The 24045-nt window shown below is 44.2% G+C and overlaps 1 protein-coding gene across 1 annotated transcript in view; it reads left to right on the top strand.

The window, feature by feature from the left end:
* The first annotated feature begins 1269 nt into the window (after window positions 1-1269).
* The window catches only part of EPHA6 (EPH receptor A6), a 356637-nt gene continuing 333861 nt past the window's right edge, over window positions 1270-24045 (top strand). Inside the window, 1 exon segment of the mRNA XM_050333635.1 lies at window positions 1270-2077. Coding sequence (XP_050189592.1) covers window positions 1972-2077 — 106 coding nt within the window. The 5' untranslated portion in view covers window positions 1270-1971.

Raw genomic sequence — 24045 nt, 5'->3', positions numbered from 1 at the left:
ATGCAGCCAAATATGGGAAATATTGCAATGTGTTGGGCTCACTGTAATCTGAAAAGATCCTTCTAAATACCCACAAATACTTATTTCTGTGTTGGCTTTGCTCATTTGCTCATTGAACAACTCCTTCGGAAATAATCCTTAAATTAATAATTTTTAAAACAGCCTTTATTCTCACATTACAAAGTAAGTGTTTTCATACAAAGCCTTTCTGAACATCCATTTAGGTGCCTCAGCGGGAACTTTGGTGTTCTCTGGTATGGAATGTTGTAGCTGCACTACCCATGGACTTCAATGGGATTTTCAAACACTCAGAAGCCATGGCAATCAGCTTTTTTTTTTTTTTTTCCCCTTTTCTTTCCTACCTGTGGATTTAGACACCTGATTTGAGGGATTCACATTCAGAAATAACTGATATGGGTATGTTTGGTTTTGTTTTTGTTTTTTTTCCCCCATGTCTTTTTAGAAATCAAAAAATTGAAATGCTCGGTGAAGAAAAAAAAAAAAAAAAAAAAAAAGCGCGAACGTCGCGAGGACGCCCGGCCCGGCTCGTGCCCGCTCCGCTCGTGCTTATCTCGCGCTTATCTCGTGCTTATCTCGCGCTTATCTCGTGCTTATCTCGTGCTTATCTCGCGCTTATCTCGTGCTTATCTCGTGCTTATCTCGCGCTTATCTCGCGCCTGCCTCGCGCATCCCCTCAGAGAACTCCGGGCAGCGATGCCAGCGGCATCCCCGGGACGGCCCTGCGGGATGGAGAAGGCGCCTCTGAAGGCCCGCACCCCGCTGGAAGCGCGGCCCTCGGCGCTGGGAGCGCACTCCCGGGGATGCGTGTTCCGCCTTTCCTTGTCGAACAACCCCCTCTAGCGCCGAGCCCGCCGCGCTCGCCCCGCGGGCCGCGGGCACCGGGCGAGGCGAGGGGCGCCTGCCCCCTCCCTCAGGCGCCGCGCCAGCCCCGCATTCCCCTCAGGCGGGCGGGCCGGGAGGGGCGGCCGCTCCTGCGCTCCACATCCCTCCCTGCATCCATCCATCCCTCCCTGCATCCATCCATCCCTCCCTGCATCCATCCATCCATCCCTCCGTCCATCCATCCGTCCCTCCCTCCGTCCGTCCCCGCCGCCCCCGCTGGCTGGCGGGGCTCGCTGCCGGAGCGCCCCCGGCGCGGGGCCGCGCTGGCTCCCGGCGGACCCGGCCCCAGCCGCGCTGGGCCCCGCGGCCGCCCCGCAGGAGGAGGAGGAGGAGGAGGAGGAGAAGGGAAGAAGGCGACGAGAGCGCTCCCGCGGGCGGCAGCGGAGCGGCGGCACCGAAAAACTGCGGCACGCAAATCAGGAGGGAGCAGCGAGCATCACACCAGAGCCGCCCGGTTTCTGATTGCTCCGCGGCAGCAGCGGGGAGAGGCGCACGCACTGAGAGAGAGAGACGGGCGAGCGGCGGAGACGGAGGGAGCGGCGGCGGGAGGAGGTTTCGGCGATGCCGCCCTGCAAGTTTTTCCTGGTGCGTTCGGGAGCGTGAAGAAGGTGCGCCGGCGTTTACCACCCTCCTGCCCCCGGAGCCCGGCGGGGCCGGGGCGAGACATTCTAACCGTGGGAAGCTGAAGCCCCTCGGCGCTGCCTCCGGCCGGGGATGCGGGGCACCGTGAGGCGCGGCAGGGCGAGGAGGCTGCGCCCGCCGAAGAGGCTGCTGATGCTGCCAGCGGCGCTCCTGAGGGGCTGAAGGTGCCACCGGGCAGAACCGGCGGAGGGAGCGGGGCGAGACCTCCTCCTCCTCGCCGCCACCGCCTCGAAGTTGCCGGAGCTCTCCCCGTCCCCAGGGCGGCTGCCGTGCCCCGGGACACCGCCGGTGGATGCGCCCGCCCCGGCCCGGGCAGCCCCCGGCGGCACCGCGGGCAGCGAGGGCAGCTCATCCCGCGTCCCCCCCGCGCCGGCCTGAAGGAGGACGGGCGGCCCCGGAGAGCCGAGGACGCGGGGGGCACCAGCCATGGGGAGTTGTGAGGCGAAAGGATTATTGCTCTGGAGAATCGGCGTTTTCCTGCCCCTGCTGACAGCGCACCCCACCGCCGCCGGGCACGTCGCCAGCAACCACGGTAAGAGGGGACAGACGAGGGGAGAGCGCGGGTCTGGGATCGCCGCAACTTTGCGGCGGGGTGCGGGGATGGAGGGAGCGGGTCCGCCTCGGCTCGGTGGCCATCCTCTCGCGGGGGCACGGGGATGCGGGACCGGGCGCCGCCCGGAGGCCACCGCTCCCCGCAGCCTGCGCCCCGCACGAGTTGGGTGTTTGGGGACAGAGGGGCTCTGCTGCCCATCCTGCCCCGCCAGGGCGAGGGGCTGTCCCCGCTCAGCGGGATAACGCCCGGGATAACGCCCCGGAGCTGTCCACGGTCAGCCCGGTCACCCCCGGCCGCCGGGGCTCGGGAGGAGCGGCGCGACACCCAAAGTTGCCTCCCGGTGTGGAGGAGCGGTAGCATCCTTTCCCTCGAAATGTGGGTTTAAGGTTTACCTTAAAAAGGTTTACCCTGGAAAGGTTTACCCTGGAAAGCTTTACCTTGGAAAGCTTTACCTTGGGAAGCTTTACCTTGCCCAGCGCAGAGCACCCTCGGCACGGGTTTGGGAGAGCTCATCGCGCCTGAAGGGAAATCGCTGCTTGTCCGCGAACTGCCCGGAGGTGCCTGGCTGTCCTTAACAACCAAATTTTAACATCCGATTGTCCGGGAAAAACTCCCGTTTAAAACCCCTGTGGGAGGTGCGTGCCCACCAGGTCTTGCCGGTGTCGATGTGTTGATTCGTGTTGTGAGGTGTGTGCGTGTAAGAGAAATGCCTCTGGGTTGAGAAGGGACTCATTCTGTTTGTAAAGATGAAAAAGCACAGCACACCCAGAGGTTATAAAGCGTGGTTCGGGAGGACTGAGAAAAACGAGCCCAGACCTGATTGTGGAGCGTTACATGTTATCAAACACCTGGTAGAGCAGGGTGTTTCCTTAACGGCTTGGTTTCTGTACGTCTCTGTGTCTAGGTTATAGAGGATACATCTATTCCTAAATTATGGCAACCTTGCATACTTTTAATATTTTTTTTGTACAGTTTTGCTTTTCTGAGGTTTTAGTGTGATGTGACTGAAATGTGGGAATTGAGGGGTAGCTCTGAATGTTGCTTCTGCCAGAAATTATTTTACCTGCTGTACTGAAAGGAGTGCTGAAAAGGGCTGTGGTGGAAATGATGGTGAAAAAAACAAGCTGGGCTTAGCCTTGGAGTGCTATCAAATACATGGTTCATATATTTTCACATTTTTGTTCTACGGTCTATTTTCAGTGTTCATTTTATCCACCTGAGTAAGAGTGAAAACAGAGAATAAAATACCTTGAAAACAGGAAAGTGTGGCAGTGTGGCCACAAATACCCCGTGTTGTGGCAGGGACATTCCAAGTTACTGTTGTTCCTTTACCTCTTCTATGCTGAATGTGATGAATAATTCCAGTTTATAATTGTGTACAATAGAGTCATATCAGTGCTATACTAGATTTTGCCCTTTCTCATGGCTTAGGGGACATCAGACCCTCACAGTAGCACAGGACAGTCTTCCTTTTATGTCACAGACATCAGTGCATTCCCAGATCTGCTACATTACCACAGGGCCTTACAAGACACAGGAATGCAGCTTGAAAAATAATCTATTCAAGGCATTCTAGGCATCCAAGGCAAAGGATTTTGAGCAAGTTGGGCTAGGTTTTTAAACTAGTATTTGATACTCTAGGATTAAATTATTAATTACTGTTTTAAAAAGCAAGTGAAAAAGGGTGAAAATAGTTGCCAAAACAATTTAGCTCAGAGAAAATTCTGCCAAGGATGAAGTGGGTTTTTGATGTTGACATAACTTTTCCCAACAAGTTCTGCATAGAGTACCGATGAGTTACCTGACCTCTGAATTACCTTCTCTTTCTTGCTTCAAAACTTCCAATAAAAGGAGTAACCTCTTATCTTTGGTACGGTTGTTGTACCATACAAGTCAAATAATAAATCTAACCCAAAAACCCAGGTGAACTGAAAACTGAGGGAATTAATACAGGTGCTTTAATGTGCACAACCCCACCTGATTACCAAAATTCTAGCAAGAAGAAGAGTCTCCTTTTAGTGATGACTTTCTCCAAATCTAGGAATTGAATGAAAGAAAACTACTACAATGAAAACGTTGCCTCCCTGTGGAAGCACTTCAATGTGCACCTTTAAAATGCCATTTACCAGCGTTTGGAGTCCCAGCTGACAGAGGATCTTTTAAAATCTAGTGGGGAAACATAGTCTCTTAAATTTTCATAAAGTGATATTTTCATCAGGCACCTCTTGGAAACATCTTTGCAACAATTGCTGTTGGGCTTTCACAAGTAATTATAATATAAAGCTTGGGTTTACTGTCTGGTATATTTGGGCTTCTAGTTTGTTTTTAGAAACACATCAGCACTGATAATAAATTGAAAAGGGATGTTTTGTTTGGGTTTCTTGATTGTTTGAGGGAAAAGGATGGAAGGGGAATAGGTTTATTAATCTGACTTGGTAAACAGACAGCCCTTCCACCTAACTCTTACTGGTTTATTTCCTGTTATTAAAGAGGGATTTTCAAAACATTAACATAATCCCATTTTATAAATTGGTATTGTAACTATGCTGGGATTAATCTTTTTGTTCCCATCAAACAGAAAGAAATATATACTTTTGTTTGGTTGGTTGGTTGGTTTTGGTTTTTGTTTTTTTGTACAGTTCCAAGGCTCTTAGGTTGTCTCTCTTCAGCCAGTAAATCAATGTGTGGTGCCTTGCAGTATCTGTAACAATACTATTGACAGGAAAGCAAACTTATTCATTCATCTTAATGGAGGGCTAAATTCAAAACCAGATTATGACCATGTCAAGGGTGAGTTTTTCCTGCTAAGGAAAACCCTGTAGGGGTTCTGGGTGACCAGAGTGCCTGGAACAGCTCCATCAGTGGGGTAGGTTGAGTGCTTGCCCATCAGGGTTACATTTCCAGCAGCTGTCCCTGCCACCCAGCATGAACCAGCATTACTAGGCAAGATCTCTGCCTGTGCTGTAGCTCTGCTCTGTGATTGCCAATTGCTCTAAAACCTCGATTTACAGACAAGAGCCTCTGCAGAGCAGTGCAGTTCTTTGTGCAGGACAGGGGGAGCCTTTCAGTGAAGGTCCCCTCAGGTGACAGCTGGGCGGTCCCTGTGCTCTCTGTGCACACTTAGATGTTTTGGATTACGTAAACCAGAAGGAATTTTTGCCCCGTGGCTTCTTTCAGGTTCTGTCTGCCCTTATGAGTCACCACACAATTAATGCCTGAAGTAAATGTAGGCCTTGCAGAGTTCACAACACGTTGTGTCCATCAGTGAACCGTAAAGGGAAGCTGTTGCTGTTTCAGTTAGCAGATACCCTTACATCTTGTCAGGTTGTGCAAGGCTGGCTTTTTCAGGCATACCTCTGAAAGGCATCTGCATTCATCTTCTTCCTCTTGGGAAGAAGCTGAGGTAAGAAATAATGCCATCAGGCGTCAGTTCTCAAATTCACATCGCCTTTATTTTCACAGTAATGACCCTTGATGTAAACTGGGCAGCTCAGAGTAAAGTCATTTCATTCCGGCATTAAAATATCAGACATCAGATTAATAATGACCTTAAGTTCTTCACAGTTGAAAGGCGTTGGCTCGTTTGGACTCACATATTTACTTTTATATAAGTGCAATCCCCCACAGAGAAGAGCCCTGTCTGAATACAGCACTCAGAGTTTTCCTGTAGCAATGGGGAGACCAAGGACTAAGTGTTTGGAGTGACTGAACTTCCCTCTGAATGAAGCTGCTGTTTTTCTGCTAGAGGGTATCTCTCATTTTGAGCACTTAAAGCACTGTAAAGAAGGCTGTGCTGCTGCCTGGGTCGTGTTCATCCTGCTGTTGAGTTGTCCAGCTAACATGTTTTATAAGCAACCCTGCAGAAAAATTAGCAAATTTGATAAACAAAGCTTTTAGATGTCCCCCAAATGGTTTACAAAGGAAAAAGAGGGAAGGAAAGAGCATGCAGTAAATGAATATTTTTCCTAAGAAAATCTCCTCTTTGTTTCCAGATATGTGTTTCTAGATCTGAACTCTACTTAAGGGTTTGTTTAGGATATCTGAGGTTGGACTTTTCACTTGAGAATTTTAGAAAAGTCTAAAACTTCAGTAGGCTGTTTGTCAGTGAGACACAGAGCAAGTCTGTATCCATTTGGTTGGCTGTTTTCTTTTTAAAATTAAGAGTGTAGCAGGTTTAAAATCTCCTTTAACTGATTAGGGGTAGTTAGAAAATTATAAATATGTGCAATAGGAGAAGCATTTTATTGTTATTTTTTCCAAATACAACCTAGCTATGCTAGGATATATCCTATTCCAGCTGTGCATATTTCCATTAGGATCCCTGGGCTTCTCTACCTTGGCACTGACACAAAGAACAGACTGGCCTTTTGCTTTATAAGCCTGTTAACATCTGACCTCTGTGACAGAGGGAATGGTAAATACTGTGGGAATAGACAAGTAGGTAAATAAATTCTTTACCCAAAATCCATCCTGACCTCAGGGAGCCACATTATCATGCAGAAGAAGCCAACAAACAACCACCTGTTGTGAATAAGTGCATCTTCAGAAGCTGGTTCTGAACCTGCAAATGAAATGTCAATCTTCAGGCCGAGGTGCTGCAGCTGAGAATTGCTGCTGAGAAGGTTTCTCTTACATGATAAAAACATGAAACTCTTTGCAGGGTTTCATTCTGGACCTTACAAAAGCAGGAAAAATTTAAGAGATGTATTCTTTAGCTGATTCATTTCCATTCTAATCCCCTTAGTTAGTCCTCCAGTCCAACACTTATTCCAGTTGCAGGGATGCTTCCATTATCAGTCTTGCAGCACCTTTTGTGCAGGTAGGCTATTGATCATTCCCACATCTAAGAACAAGTCTGCTCAAAAGAATCATTAAAGAGAAGTCACCTCCATTAATTTGGCAGCCCTTTGTAACCTGAGCACTAATTTTAATGTGTTACAGCACATTAAGCTTCGAGGCCAGTCTTGGCTTTAAATTAGCTGTGTGTCGTGTAAGGATATCTGAAACCAGCTAATCCATGTGGTCAAAAACATCCATACTAAACCAACACTGTCCCAACAAAACCCCAAACAAACCCCCCTACAGATGTTCCTCGTCTGTAGGAAAGTTTTGCTGATTCAGTTGTCTCACCCACACAACATACTATTCCTTTCTGTTGGGATTTCCATCACTCATTGTCTTGGGTATCTGCACAAGCACTGCCTGTGTGAGAAGCACTAACATAAGCAAAGCAGAGTGAACATTTTAATATACATTTTAATGTCTCAGCTGCATTGGTAATGCAGCATTCCTTCATGCCAAGGTGGTTTTGAAAGGGCACAGATTTTAGCTTGGAATCAAGTCCATGCTGTGTCACTTCTGCACAAAGGGAAAGGTGGGGAGGAGGCACCACCCACACCAAAGCACTGTGGAGGAACACACAGGAGGAGGAGCCAGTTAAAAGGTGCATTTCCTGGGAGCTCTCCTGCCTCAATCCATTTAATGGCTTCTGCACCCAGAACAAAAGGGGAAAAGTCACCCAGAGCAAACAGCATCATTGATGCATGTAATGAGTGATTTGTTTTGGCTGGGGACCCTTGGTTAGAGAGCACTTGCTGCTGTAATTTGTATTCTCTGACTGCTGGCTGCTTCTTAGCTTAAAATAAAGGAATGAAAGAATGAGTTAGAAAGCATTCCACAAAATAATGCAGTAGCATTTTAATCTTGCTACAAGTGGTTATCTTTCTGAATTTCCCCAGGCTAGTTTTCTCTTTGGGTTCCAGTTGCTGGTTTAAAATCAAATTCTACAGAAAAAAAATCTGTTAAAATTTAGAATGGTTCAAATATATTTTTTGACATATTTAAAAAAAAAATAAATCAAGGGAGACCTTGCCATTTTTTTCCATAGTGCTTCCAGTGTTTGTGGCTGGAAATGGATTGCATGGAAAGCATTTGGATGAGAGATTCATGTTCCAAAATGTGGTTTGAATCCTGCAATTTCTGCTAAACCAAGTGGGGCCCATATAAAACTGCAGAGTCCTTCACACTCTGGTGTGTGTGGCTGCTGGAGACCTTTGAAAAGGAAGGTGAGGGAGATGGAAAACCTCTGTCTCTGTTAGATTGCCTTTGTTTGTGTTGCAGAGTTTGCTAAACACACTTCCATGCCAGAGTGATACAGGAGAAACACTCACTTAGAGGGCTGTTTTAGATTTAACCAATTAGTTTAGTGGACTTGATTTCTTAGAGGGACATTTAATTTAGGTAAATGTGAACACTGCCAGTATTTAGGAATGAAGAAACGTGATGGGAGGGTTGTGGCAACAGGAGCTTCTCAGCCAAACTCTCATCCAGGTGCAATGGAAACCCAAACTCTGTTGCTGCTGAGACAACAGGAAGAATGCTTGCCCTCTGATTTTTGGTATATGATTAAAAAAGTCATTAAATTTCAGATTTCCAGACCCAGAATTTCAGAAACAATTGCCATTCGTGGCTCCTCTTGATGCAGCTGAATATGGTGATATTATCACACAGTCCCTTTCTCTATAAACACCTAAAGGGATCTCATCTGGTGCAGAGCAATGGACGGTGGGGTTTGGAAGCAATCCAGCGTTTCTCGTGGCTGTTGTTTAACACAGGGCTCTGTGCAAACATCAGGCTGCACACACAGTCATGTTTTCACTGTTGAATCTCCTCAGAACTCCTATTTTTCTCAATATTCTTTTGGGTTCTTTCCAACCACAGTTCTGAGGAGAAGAGTTGAAGGCTGGTGCTTTCAGTTTAGGTGGCCAGGCTGTGACACCCAGTGCATATTCCAGGAATTAGCTTTTTCTGTGCTCAGAGGTGGTGGCAGAGGTGGACACAGCACCGTGGTTTTCAGTGTACTCTTCAGTGAAACTCCTGGTTCTTTTTTCTTCCTGCACATAACCACGTTGCTCTCTGCTAGGAACGTTGTCTTCCTATTTTAAAAATTTACGATACATCAAAACCCAGTTTGTGAAAATGTTGGCTGCAGATGAGGTGGGTTTGCACCCCACAAATGAAAGAACTGATGCGCTTTTTTTGCCCTTTTGTGTGCCTGTACATGTTGACTTGGAAGGAACAAGATAAAATGAAAGGACTGTCCTGTGCAAATTGATGCACAGTGTCTGCTTGTTAAGGATGGAATGCACTACGTTTTGGCAGTGCCAAAATTTCCGGTTGCTGTAGGGAACACCTAGTGCAGCTTGGGTAAATGCAAGCTTGTAGCAAAAGACATCATCAAACGTCTGCCAGGATGCTTCAGATCACAGAAACGCTGGTGCTCCTTAAGGTGCAAAACACATTTTCCCTTCTCTCACTCTCGGAAATGTTAGAATTTTTTGTAGAAGCCCACTTCAAACACAGTGTTTGAAATAGAATATTCTGGTTTGGAAAACGCTGAAAAGGCAAAAATCTCTGTTGTAAGTTCCCAGTTCAGTACAAAGAGCCAACCACAGAGGAGATCACAACCACACTGGAGGTCACTTGTAGCTGCTTTCCCATTTTCTTCCTTTCTCATGGCACACCTGTTGTTGCCACAATGCATTAGAAGTTCCACCAATGCTCAGCCTATTCACTTCACTTCACTACCAATAATTTTCCCTACCAATTTTGTAATAAGTAGTTTTGATTTTAAGTGGTGTACTGAGGCCTTAGCTAGAGTGGATTTCCATGAGATTACAGCAAATTAGGGAGTTATTTTTAACAGCTACAGTCCAATAGATGTATTTTATACTTGAGAGGTGTGCCTCGAGAAATAACAGCTGATGGATATTTGTGTCACAGACGAATATTTTGCAAACAAAAAAGAAGATCAATAATGGATTAGGCTTGATTAGCTGTTGACATTTAGAGCTGCACGCAGTTTATGCTAAATCCAGTGACAACAGGCAGTCTTTTCCTGGTTTGCCTCTGTCCCTCCGCTCCTGGTGCAGCTGGACCGTGGCACACACACTGCAAAGGTTGATGGACACATCACCACACAGCTCATCCCACGGTTCAGGCTTCAGCCTGCAGGGCTGGGTGTTTCATAATCTAGTTTGCCTTCTGGGAAATATCAGCTGTTAGTTTTTTTTTTTCCTGTGAAATTCTGAATTGCTTGAGTGTTTGGATGAGTCCAGAATAATTTAAGGACTCATTTTACAGCCTGCCTTCCTCCATACACTTGTTTAACTCCACTGAAATTTAAGCATAGTTGCACCTGACTTGCATTCTTTTTAAGGGAGAAGAGAGTGAAAATTGTGGTCTTGAGTTACTTCCTGTCCATTTAATAAATATATCAAAAAGTGATCCTAGAAGAAAGTATAGCTTCATCTTCCAATGCAGTTTTTGCTACTTTAGCTGTTCATTCTTGCTTCATTTTTCCTCCTGGTCAGTTTTTAATGCACAACAATACTTTTCCCCTCTCTCAGCAGGATTAGCAAATTGATCTTTTCTCCCAATTGCCCTTTGCAAAAATGTGAGCTTTTCCCAGTTCATAAGTAAAGTGACTGAAGAGTCCCAAGAGGTTTGTTAATGCTGTGTTTCTGCCTTTCAATTCCAACAAACAGCTTTTCTTTTTACAAATAGTAGTTTGATAGTAGGTGGGAGCTGCAGGATGAGCTCTGGGGGCAAAAGACCCCGAACTGCTGATCCTCTGCGTGACTCAAAGGGCACCTGTGGCACGGCCAGGTGGGCACTGGGACTGTGAGGGGACAAAAGGCAGGACAAGGGGTTCCTGTGTTTGGCTTCCTTGCTCTGAGGCACCCCCTTGAGCTGTTACTGCGCTGGGAATAAATGGCTTTATGGCACGAGGCATCTGTGAAGGTCTCTGGCACTGGGAATATGAATGGTCAGTTTGGGAAGTGCCCTTAGCATTAGTTAATCAGCCCACTCCAGCTTTTGAGTTTTGGGACAAATCACTGCATCACGGCGTGGTTGCACTGATACAGATGCTGCTCTGGTGTGTACCCTCTCTCCCTGGCTGTCAGTTTTGTTTCTGTGTCATTTGAATAAAGCTGCAAGGTGACCCTTTGATGAACAGGGTAATTCTGAGAACCCTGCTGAGGTGTCTGGCCTGAGCATCTTCACTTGTACACATAGCTCAGAGCAGGAATTTTCAGTGTGTCCTGTTACATTAATGTTTTACAGCCTGTGCAGCTCTCCCTACCAGCTCCCAGCGTGGCTGGTAATCACTGTGTGAGTGTTGGTGGAATCCACTCATCTCATTTATGTGAAGCACTCACCCTATGGAACTGGAAGGTTCCAGTAATTCACTTGGCATTCCAGAGGTAGGAGTGAAAAAATGCCCAAATAGCCAGATATTTTCACTGCACAAAGACAAGGTACTGGATGCCCATTTGCAAGCAGGGGTGGCTGAAGGGAGTCAGCTGCAACTGCGCTCTGCTGTGTAAATAAAATTAAGGATGCCCTGTAATTCCAGGGTGCAGTGCTTGGTTTAGAAAGGCCACGGGTAGCAGTGGAGTTGCTGCGTCACAGAAGTCAGGTCCAAGTGCCAGACATTTCCCAGGCCTTGCTGATGCTCGGGAGTGTGAATGACACCAGTGCCAAGGTGTGGCCAGGCTGGGAATGCAGGAGAAGGACAGCAGAGCAGAACTGCCTGTGGGGGGTTGTTGCTCTTAAGCAGACAGCTTGTTAGTTCTGTTTCTCTTTCTATTGCAGAAATTTTACCTTGCCTTTGACACACTCAGATTTGGATAAAATGAACGCTGGGCTTTGGTAGAGTGTTCTGATGTGCTGTGTAAGGAGAAACCCCTTTGCAGGTGGCAGCTTTGTGTGTCTTGCTCATGCTCCTGGAGTAAAACCAATTGCCACCATCTGAGCAGACAAGAATTTTCTGCCTCTCCAGGACAGCTGAGACTGCCAGAGCCATTTGTGGGTTGAGATTTTTCCTTTGCTGCAGCAGGTAATATAATTGCCAGGTTCATCAGGGCTGGACCTTAAAAAAAGGAGCCCTGCTGTGGGCAGGTTCTTAATGGCACTCTTCACTTAAGCATCTGCTTAGTTAGTGGCCTCCTTTTTTTAGAGTGTGTGTAGGAAGCAAAAAGTTGGTGAGCTGGTGTTCAGTCTGTGCCAAGAGCGATTGAGGAACTGTTCAATCTTTTGCACAAATGTATTTTATCTTTGAACTGTGATGGTGGGCGCTTGAGCCTCTGACCTGAGTGGTTCTTTCCTGCTGTCTGGTGTGAGATGGGACTGCACCAGATGCAGTGAATCAATGACCTGGTTACTGGAGCTGCTGGACAGTAGCTCGGGGTGACTGCACAGTTACTCAGCAAGCACAGGAAAAATTGCTTTGAATGTTCAGGCTTTGGGGCCTTTGCTGCATAGGAACACGTGTTAAGAGATGTTTGATCTGGTGCAAACTAAGAGAAAACCATGGAAGGAAATTAAGAAACAGTCTTGATATGAAATGCTTTATGAATAAAGGAAAATTCTTGTTAGTGAGCTTCATGGAGGTAGTATTTTGGAGCAGATAAGCAGTTATGCAGCTGTAAGGACCATCAGTATGATTTTCATTACAGTAAAGGGATAAAATTTATGACTAAAGCTCCTAAAATAGCACTGAGCTATCCTTTTTTTCAGATAGTGAGGTGAAACAGTAGGGTTTTGATAAGTAAGAGGAGAAGAAAATAGGAAGAAGGAAGAGAAGTGAAAAAAATCTGGTTCTCCTGACTCTCTCACGTGAATGTTCCAACTTGCAAAATGTTGGGTCAAGTCTGGTGGTAAAAAAGTGTTTATTCAATTATATGTCATCTCTAGCTGTAAGCATAGAGATTTGTAGACTCAAAGCAGGTTCTACTGCTTTTTAAAAAGTCCATAATTAAAAAAAAATATATAAAAATAAATTAATTCCAATGTAGAGTAGGGAAGAAATGTTATCAACTGGAGTCCATTGATTCTATTTTTATTGCTCCAAACTGCTGCAGTTCATAAAATGCAGTTTTACAGGCTATTAGCCCACAACGTGCATTATGTCCTTTGGAGACTTATGTTAAAGATAAATGCAGTACTTCAGAGAGGTCTATATGGAAATCCTGTGAAGAGGGTTAAGGATTATTTAAGTTCTTTTTACTGTGATCCAAAAGCAAATGGGTTGGAGGGGAGAGGTCACCACCAGCCTCCAGTACAGGAAATGAAATTAGCAGTGGAAGAGTCAGTTTATCATTCAGAGAGTGGCTTAATTTCCTTGGAGGTGAGGAAAATGTGTTCCTGTATTTTTACTGCCGTTGACAGTGGGGTTTAATTGTTCTTGAGAGAAAGAAGAGTGTTTGCATTTCAGTGGTACCTGCCAAGGCTGCTGCTGATGCACTGAGGGGCTGTGTGACACAGGATGGGGACAGGGCTTGGTTACCACAATGAAATGCCTCCTCTGGTGCTGTACAGAATGTGATTCATTTCCACCCTAACTCTGGTTAAGCCGTGTTCCCTCACTGCTCCTGCTGGAAGGTTGTTCTGAACTCTGGTGCTGTGAAATCCAGAGGCATTTATGGACTGCATTTATTAGTGGATGGTGCTGATTCCCTCACGCTTTGCTGGTGTTGTCCCAGAGCTTAAGAACATGTTTCCAGTCTCATTTTTATTCCCTCTCACTGTTGTAGGGGGAGTCATAGCTCTTTTTTTTTGGTGTTTTCTTGTGTGGTTTTCATCTTTCATTCAGGAGATTCCTGGTCACTGTGACAGTTAGTGTTGCCTTTGCTTGTTCTTCATCCTGTTTAATTGTTGAGCAAAGGTGGCCAGAACCTTTTGGAGCTTTGCTGGTGAGATTTGACTGGTCCTTTGTGCAACAGCAGTGTTTTTATTAGAGATACTGGCCACTTTCTGTGCTGACCTTTGTCTCCATGTTGTTCCAGGGATGCTTAGCTGGCTTGCCATGAGTTTTATGAATTTGCTCACCTCTCCTGCTCCCTGTATAAAGCAGCTTAAAACTCTTTTACAACTTGTTTTAGTTTCCTAACCTAATTTTGTTTCTGACATGTCATACAATGAAATGTACATTATGAGCTAGAATGTTTACTACCAGTGTGGTATTGCCAAACAAATAGGAATTGAATGATGTCTTAACAAGAAAACACAAATAATTTTTGTGGATTCAAAATATTTTTCTGTTTGTATCATTCTGAAATAAGGCTGAAAGAAGCACTGCTTTCGTGAACTCAAGTTGAATGAAATTATCCTCAAATTCAGCTGTAATTTTACCTTAATGCATTATAATTCAGATGTCAGCTTTTTCTCCCATAATTTGATTCTGCTTGGCTATTAGGATTGCTCAGTGCTTACTCTGTTTTATTGCTCCTAGATGAAATAAATTAAACTGTATAGCAATATAAAAGATAATATTCATTGTTATAAATTTGGCATTTACATGAATGAAACATCTTAAATTCCCCCTTCATCTGTTTTAAATTAAGTATGAGATTCAAATCACTTGATCTGATTGAGAGCAAGCGCTGGAAACGAAGAGACTGTGGACAATCAGAAAAGCACACCGAGATTCTGATCAAGGCATTCATTATTGTTGATGGGAAACAGTGTTAAACAATAATTGATTGCATTCTGGAGAGGGCAGAGAAACCTGCCAGGAGAGAGCATTACATTCATAGTCTGGGAGTGATTTTGAACAGGTGGGAAAGTGTGAGGAGTAACTAATTCAGATTGCTCAGGTATGAGTGGGGTAGTAAATGAGGCTTTACATCAATGTATTCAATTTTAGATACTATCTCCCTTTATAGTTGCTTTTTAAAGTAGGGATGTACTTTTGTACTTAATTTGAACCACAAAATATTTCCTTTTAACACTGACTTGCTTTATCTCACTCCTTATTTAACTCTCATTATAACCTCACTAATCCTTTTTATTGGCAAAGGGAAAAAAAATACATGCAATTAAAAAAAAATGTTTGTCATGAAACTCCTCCTAGACTCAACAGCCTTAATTTAATGTATGATATCAAGGATATTATTTACTGTAGTACTCTCCAATAAGTGTTTTCCTGCTGCCCCAGTTCTGTCTTCTGTTGGGAATTTTTTTTGCTTTTCAACATAACATCTCTCTTCCTCTGTATCTTCATCTGTCTTCCCCTCTTTGTTCCTCAAGATCCGTAAATCCTTATGGTCAAAGGAAACAACAGAGTCAGAGAGCACCTAAAAACTCAATTTTATCGGTAAATTCCACACTTGGCATGGAAATTGGTACATCAGTCTCTGACCTGCTGTATAAGCACATGGCAGTGGGTTTTGGGTAAAGGGACAACACTGTGCTCCATTTCTGCAGCTTTGCTTCCAAATCCTTTATAGTCCCAACAAGACTCTATAGTCCCAAAAAGACTGACCCTGCAGCTGGAGAACCTGCCCCTTAAAATCAGGGCAGAGCCATCTTCAGGCAAGGCAAAGCCACTGAGTTATCTGCCATGTAGATCTTGCACGAGACCTGCAGTGAAGCAGACCTGGGAGTGGGTGGATTAGCCAGTTCTTCTCCCATCTGTCTTGTCTGGGACATTTAGGGCAGCTGGTCCCACAGAGGTGCTCCAGCAAACCAGCCTAGGACTCCAAGGGCTCCTATTCCCCAGGAGGAGCTGGAAGATGAGATGGCTGGGTTAGGGCTGTCCCCTTACCCACACAGTCAGCAGGCATGTAGCCATGCTGCAGCAGATTCCTTGCAAATGAAACTAGGCTGGAAAATCAGGCGGCTTTGGAAGGCTCCATTAGCAGAATTCAGGTCACTCTGCAACCCAGTTTTCACTGTGCTTTAATTACACCTGGTGAAATCCTCAATGAAAGGTGAAAAGAAAAGATTTCTGTGGAATTGGGTATGTTGGGGCTTTGAAAGAAGTCATCTGTATGAACCACAGAGTTTGCTGAAGGAGGAGCACAGAAAGCATTCTTCATGTGCTTTGCAAAGTACTTATGAATGACAGACTTCCCTGGAAACAAGTACAGGGGCAGCAGGAATTTTTCAGGCTTGGTCTTCGTTGTGTTGGCAAAAACTGTTCCACACCAGATCATAGGTGTGTGTACTGAATACAGAGGATATGCAGATGTATGTAAACCTCATGAAAGTCAACAGGGCCAAGTGCAAGGTGCTGCATCTGTGTCAGGACAGTCCTCAGTGTCAGGATAGACTGGGGCACGAGGGTAGATTTAGGCTGAATAGAAGGAAGGAATTCTTCCCTGGGAGGGTGCTGAGGCCCTGGCACAGGGTGCCCAGAGAGGCTGTGAATGCCCCATCCCTGGAAGTGTCCAAGGCCAGGTTGGATGGGGCCCTGAGCAACCTGGGCTAGTGAAAGATGTCCCTGCCCGTGGATTAGATAATCTACAGAGGACTCCTCTAACCCCAACTATTCTGTAATTCTGTGATAGACTGGAAAGGCTTCCCACACAAACTGAGCATTTTCATTATGCTGTAGTCTTCAGATAGGAGGAAAGAATAATTTTTAAAATTACTGCCTATTTTTCCTTTAATAGAGTAATTCATCTCCCCAGTTGTGCTGCTATTTGTCCCCTTCTCGTGTTTGCTGTGCTCAGACGTTTCAGGCAGAAAAAAAAAGTTTGGGAGGAAAATGGTGCAAAGCACATTTTAATCCAAACATTTCCTTGTGGCAACCACTGAGATCTAAAGGTCCCTGTGTCCTGCAGTAACAGTGTGCATGGATTATTGTACTGTCTATATTTGGCACTGCCTTGCAGGTCCCTGGGCAGCGCTCCAGCGATGCTCAGTGCCATCCCTCCTGCATCACTGCCTTGTGTAACAGGCACTTCAGTCTCAAGCAGCCTTGGAAGTGGTGTTTGAGCTAAGGCAGGCAGTGCTCTGCCTCTCCAGAGCTGTCTGTGCTGATGCCACATCACTGTTCACTCAGGCCTCTCAGAGTCTCACAAGCACCAGGACAACCCCTTATTTCCAAGAAGACTCTTTTCAGTCATATCAGCAGTGACTGTTTTTACTGTCCACAGGTTTAGCAGAAAGGTTTTTTTGTTGTTTAATTAGTTTAGAAAATGTGTCGGTACTATGCTGTCAAGTTCCAAAGTCTGTCTTTCTTCTGTGGACCAGGAAGAGAGGATATTCAAAAATGTTCCCTGCAGCATACCCAAATCACCCCTTGCACTGCATAAAATTTGAAAAAATCTAAAATAATATGGAAAAGCAGTCTTTTTAGTTTCACTTCTTAATATGAAATCAGAGAAGATCTGTTTTCTCCAATTAGATTATTATGTAGTCCCAAAAGAAAGAAGAGGGGACCTGTATAGTGTTGATTCTGAGACCAGTCACTCAACAGATCAGGCATAATAGTTTACTGTGTCAATGATGGCGTTCTCAGAGCTATTTTATGCTCTTCAGTTATCTTTAAAATGTAAATTCCCCTGAATGTGCATTAAAAGTTTATCACTCAGAGCCCAGGCTCTGTGTACAGCAGAGGTGAGCACTCCATGCTGCCCAGTGTTTTAAAGCAATTTCATCTCCGGTGAGATAGCCAAAACTTATTTCCTCTCAAGGAAGTGACAAGATATTTATTTGTTGATAATGTTAAAATTATTGCAAACCTGAGTAGCTTGTAAAAACAATTGAGTCTCCATCTTGATGGAGGTAAAAAAGATCAAGATTTTCAAAGCCACTGATTATTAGCATGTACTTTAGCTTGACAGCCTGACCTAGCACCTGTAAAATGTTCATGCTGTGAAAACTTGGTGCTTGACACCATAAATTATAGATGAAGAGCTGGTGGAAAAAGTGACAGACTGACTCAGTGAAAGAGAGAATTACAAAGCTCAAAAATATTAAACTGACTGGCCGTGTGGATATTTAACCGAAGGAGATAAGAAACATTTTAGCACCATGAATATAAACCTGGCATATCCCTGGGAATATTTGTCAGGAGTGTAACAACTCTGCTTTCTAATAAGTTGCATTTATCTTGGTATATTTTTTGAGGTTCTCCATTAAAAAACAAGAACAAAAAAACCCCAAACATACAAAACTAAAACCACATAAAACTCAAACAAGCAAACAAAACCCCCTAATATAGCCAGATGTTAACCTCATGTTTTCTGAGTTGCCTTTGTGTTCCTTCCTGGAAGGTTTTTTCCTGTGACTTCTGCTAAACTGTTCTTCTGTCCATCATGGGCACTCTCAGACTACAGCAGCAAGGCCAACTGACTGTGTTAAATATTTTACTTCTCAGGCAGATAACTTATCAAGCAAATGAGATACCACTTGAAGAAGCAAATGAGAAAAACTGATCAATTTGCTTGAGAGCCCTGACTCACTTGGAAATCAGGACTGCTCCTGCTTTGCTATGCCCACAGCTGGTGGCTCTACCCATGACTCGCCTTATCTGCTGACAGCTGAAGTCATTGCTGACCACATCACCTTTAACAAGCAGCAAAAATACAAATGTAGGTTTAATAGCCCTCCCCTGCCCCTTGTAGCTCACTGGCTTTGTTAGGTGTCACTGGTTAACCCCAGGCAATAACCACTGCAGAGATCTGGGGTGCAGCACCACTGAGCAACAGCAACACATCTCTGTGTCACCCACACTGTTCTCAGCCTAAACCCAACCCCCAGCACTGCACCAGCTGCTGGGAAGGAAATGAACCCTACCCCAGCCAAAGCCAGGCTGTTAGGTCAGGGCGGAGATCAAGGAGATCCTTTTATTTGAGTGTGAATTAAGAACTTCATCCTGCTTTTATGGTGTTGGCATAGGTGTGCAAGGGATAACAGTAAATGTCCTGTCACTTCTGAAGGCTCATTTATGTGTCTTGTGAATAAATTCTGAGTGGTGGTTCAGGCTGCAGTTATGCAGCATATGGGGATTGAGCAGCTGTGCTTTCCACCCTCTGCACCACTTCACACAGCAAGGTTATGTTCCTGTTGGCTTGTGAGAGCAGGATGAGCAACATCTGCTAGTGATGGGCTGTATGCACGCCTTGCTTTATGTATTTACCTCTTCTGCCTGCAGAACAGGAATGATCCCATGTCATTTTTAGGATGTAGAGGTATGGAATGAAGGTAAGAACATTCGTATTTATCTGCCTGGAGTTAAGAAGTTCAGCTGAACTGTGGAAGTGGTAGAAGACAGTAGTGAAGAGTGCTTGGCTTCAGTGGATGGGTCTGTGCTCTCCAGAAGTGCCTGCATTCCTGTTTCACATCTGGAACTTCCCTGCCTGTTGTTGCCATGTCCCATTTGCCTGTATGTCAGAGTTTCAGCCTCCCAGTTTTGCTCCCAGCCTGTCTGCAGCAGCTCTGCAGCCCTGGCTGCACCTGGGAGAACGCCCCACTCTCAGAGGCTCTGCCAAAAATCCTGGGCTGGTTCTCTGCCTCAGCTGATGAGCTGGAGATCCTCAAGCAGCTCTTCGAGGGGCTGTGCTGCCACTCAGACACAAACTCCTTTAGCTGCTCAGCCTTTGCACCTCTCCTGAGGTCTGTCTGTTCTGTCCCTTGGAGCCAAACTGCTTGTAAGAATGCAGAATGGAAAAGGGAAACAGGGAGGTGAAGAATATTAAATTTAGCATTGGTCCCAATCTAAGGTAATTGGCTTCAACACACAAGTCATTTGTATTTTGCCAGTGCAAGGAATGATGAATCCATTTGTCAGAATTTCACTTGTTTCTAATTTCCCTAATAAAGATACACTCAGGTTAATAAACAGGGCTGACAAAACTGTCAGGTATATGTGCTCATTTAAGAAAAGCTGCCCAATAATCTACTGTTGACTTGAACATGGAGGTGAATTGAATATCAATTAGTATTTTCAAGGCAGAATGAAAATTATTGCATGGGGCAGCTGGGCTCCTCTCATCATTTAGTGACTCCTGTTTTTATCAGGGGTGGCTTTGGAGCTCCTTGTATGTCACATGTGAAACCAAAAGCTCAGAAAAATAATACAGGTATTACTATGCCACTGTAACAGTGACAGAAACCAGCTCTGGAAGTGCACTGATCAACAAAATCCCTCTGAGATCACCTTGACACTGCTCTTGGGGCTCATCTGTTTCTGAGGAAAACCTGTTTATTTTAGATGTCAATATGCTTTCTTTTCACCTCAGTAATTTTATTTCTTCTTGTGCTTCTGAATGAAACTCACACTGGAGAACCAAGTGTCTACGTCAGACCTCAAATATTTACAGCTGTCTTAGACAAAACAACCTGCAAAGTGACAGAGTAGGTAGTTAAGATCTAACCTGTGCAATTTAAAATTGCAGCTGTTATCCCAGGAAGATTTTAGTGCAGAAACTGTCCTGTGCCTCTGCACTGACAGGTTCATTTTCTATATGCCTGGCTCATTTGGTGCCACTGAGTGTATCAAGCAGATTCCCAGGGCTCCGTTTGGTGTTCAGGAAATGAAACAAGGAACACACCTTACTGGGAATGGCCATCTTTTACTGATGGTGTTACATGCTGTGACTGATAAATTGTTTAATTTCTCTCCTTTCTTTGGTATATTTGTCTGTGTTTCATATAGATATATGTATGAATTAATGTTGTGTGCTAAGACAGCACCGTGATATAGAAAAAGGGAAGTAAAAATGGATTTGTGTTTCCTGAAAACAACTCTGTCCTTCTTAGTTTTGGGGTGTTTTTTTTCTCTTACTGTATCTTAAACTCCAACATTATAAAACAGGTACTCAAATTTGCCCAGAATATTCAAATATTTCCTGATCCTGAAATGAGAAAGGTGTAAATATCAAGCATGTAATTTAAAGCAGAGGTATGACAAGCTATGGGTGTGTTCAATGAGCTGTGCACAATTTATAAATTGCAGATTACAATAATTGCTTATCAGAGCATTTTGGTAGGTGTTTAAAGTATTGCAATTTTCTCAATGAAATGACACAGAAGGGGTAGTGCCTGCTGCCCTCTAAATATGAAAGCCAAAGGCTTTCTCCAGAAGGGCAGTTTTATGTTCATCTGTCAAAATTTGCAATGTTCATTTCTAGATAAAGAAAGTTTAGACATGGAGCAGATAATTTACAAAGCCTTAGAAGATGCTGGTAAAAAGACAAGTGCCTTAATTCCTTAGCTCTGTAAAAGTCACAAAATTAATTAGGCCTCCTTGTAGAGCTTTGAGTGTCAAGGATTGCTGGATTTAATTCAGATTTACCTTGATTCAGAGAGACTTTGCAGTTGCTGAAACACACATTAGATTATTTATTTGGAATGTGAGGTTTTTTTCATGTTACCATGACTTCATGCCTTGTCATTTGGAAAAAATGGAAAAATTGCATTTTTGTCCATGCAAATATAAGCTGATGTTCATATAAATGTGAGTGGGTGTTCAGATAACTCCCTGTTGCACAGAGGGAATCACGTGTGATGGTCCTGCCTTGTTCTTCCAGAGCAATGTGATGATACAATTACACAGCATGAAGAATGAATAAAAAACCCAAAGTGGCTTCTTTCACCCTTCCACCTTCATAAATGCTGATGGCTGAAAAGCAAATGGAGCTGAAAACATCAATATTTGGCAAATTAATTGCAAACAGAAGGAAACACATACACTTGTAAAACTAATATGAGGACCAAAGCTCTGGTCTTCAATATATCTTACCCACTCCATCGTCCAAATGAAATCCCACATCATTCCAAGGTTCCATGAGTGGCTGCTTCCATTTCACTGTGTTTGGAATAAAGGTACTGAAGATACAGCTGAAATCAGCTGCCTCTGCCTCCATCAGGTCTCTCAGTGGGTACAGAAATTACTCTTTCATTTTAAATAATTCCATAAATTAGGTCTCTCAGTGTGTTGGGTGAGGATTTTAGGGAGCGAGAATAAAGTATTTGGTTTATTTGTCTTGCTGACTTGCATGGCACAGCCACATAAAAATATGTATTTCATAATCCAGATTCAATAAAGCCTTCCACAAAAAAAAAGAAACCAAAGCAAACCAACAACAACAAAACCCCTCAAAAAGCCAAACAAACAAAACCAACCACACACACACACAACAAAACAGAGGAGAATAAATCAGAGGTTCCTCTCCCTTTTTCTATTTAACACTTAAAGCAGTGAGGTTGCTCTGGTGTGACTGAAGGGTTGCAGGGGGTGGCAGTGCTGATAATACAACAGCAGAATAAGGGGGTTCACGTTGATTTTTCGAGTGAGAATGGAAGAAAGGCTGTGTGAAAAAAAGGGATAATGTAAAACTGGAGCTTTGGGTATGGAAATGTGGGCTGCCATTCCAGGGAGAGGTGGAGCAGTGGGGTTACAGGAGCTTTCCACTCCAAGGAGAACATCCAGCTATGGAAAGGATAATTATCGTGGCTCTGAAACAGCATTATGAAAGTGTGGGAAAGCATAAAATAATATACTAAATTTTCATTTCATTCAAAAAATGATCTTGCTAAGAAACACGTAATAAGGTTTTCTGGGAAAAAAAAAGGTTGAACAGGAAAGGTGGGCAGTGGCTTTTTTTTTCTTTTTTTTTGCAAAAGGACCATTGTTTGTTTTAATCTTGTTATCTCAGAGCCACAGGATTTCACATTATATCTGTCCAGGAAGTGGTAGGGAACAGTAAGGCTGAAACAGAAAAAACTGATTCACTTAAAAAAAGGACCAGTTTTGGATAACAGCTCAACCTACACTGGAAAGCAGAAAGTAGAAATATGGACATTTCTAATAATTAATGGCAGGGAGAGGATACATGTGGAAATTAATACATTAGAAAATACGTAGAGTAGAAACCTGGAGATAAAAAGGAAGTGTGTGAGGTACAAGGCCAAGTCTCACAACACTCAGGATAATGGGAATTTCTCTATTGCACTACGAATAACAGTGTTTGTGTGAATGGTATTAAACTATATTTAGAAAAAGGAAGAATATAATATGTTCAAAACTGGGAAAACTAGAAATCAGTGGGTTTTTCCACAGAATGTGAAGGATACGAAGTACTCCCCATCTGGTGTAAACAGTTCTTTCCAAGAGCCCTGAAAGAACTGGCTGAGGACATCTCTGGGCTACTGATGGTAAATGTAATGAGTTTGGGGACTCAGGGAATTCAGGAATATTAGAAAGCGTAGGTGTTGGAGCCCTGGTTTGAAAAGAAAAGGGAAGCCCCATTAAGCAGGTAACGAGATTTTTATACAGCTGCCAGCACTGGGGAGGGTTCCAGGAGCAGTTTGTCCCCTCCCTGTGCCCCAGGGCAAGGGCAGATTGTGTAGAAGCAGGTCTGGCAGTGTCTGAGGGGTGGGAAAAGCCTCCGACAGTGGAGATTCCCCAGCTTCCCCATTAGTCCCAGCTAGCCCTCTCCTTCTCAGCCAGAGGGGAGGGAGGATTCTCCTGAAGGCTGACGTGAAGGAATGTTGAAGAGAGCAGAAGGATTGCTCCCTGGATCTTGCTGGCTGTAATCCTGCTTATCTCACTCAACCAGCGCTGTCAGTGCTTTGTTTGCCGTGTGATTCCCTGTGATTCCCAGATATCTGCCCGGCAGAATTTCCATCTGGACAGGTGCTCCTCATCCTTTGGCACTGCATCTCATTCATCTCACCTAAGCCAGCGAGCCGCTGCATGCAAAAGAGTGAAAATGGTGGGCAAGGATTCCATGGATACGTGTATAATGAATGCCAGTTTGTTTGGTTTGTGGAAAACAGGCCTGGTCACAAACCCCAAGCATTTCAATAATTTTTCCCAGTTGATTACACGTGAATTGCCAAAGGTACTTTGCATATTGCTAATCTCCTTCTTTGTGCCTTCCTCAGGCAGACAAGCCACAGAAGGAATATATTTAGATTTTTTTCTATTAGAACAAAATCTCACAAAGACAGGAAAAATCTTACCTTGTTTGTTTGTTTGTTTGTTTGTTTGTTTGTTTACTACATAGGTGTTAAAAAACTGAGGTCTAAGGAACCTTAAAGTAGTTTTAGGGACTGTCAAGTCATGGAATTTGAGATATTCATTGTACACCATTCAAATTTCTAACTGGTCACTTTTTGAAATTTGTAACATGAAAATAAACATAAAA

This window comes from Myiozetetes cayanensis, unplaced genomic scaffold (genome assembly GCF_022539395.1).
Source record: "Myiozetetes cayanensis isolate MyiCay16 unplaced genomic scaffold, myiCay2020 scf5-8, whole genome shotgun sequence".
Classification (NCBI taxonomy): Eukaryota; Metazoa; Chordata; class Aves; order Passeriformes; family Tyrannidae; genus Myiozetetes; species Myiozetetes cayanensis.
The sequence above is the reverse complement of the archived record's forward strand: the minus strand, read 5'-3'. Positions and strand labels throughout refer to the sequence as shown.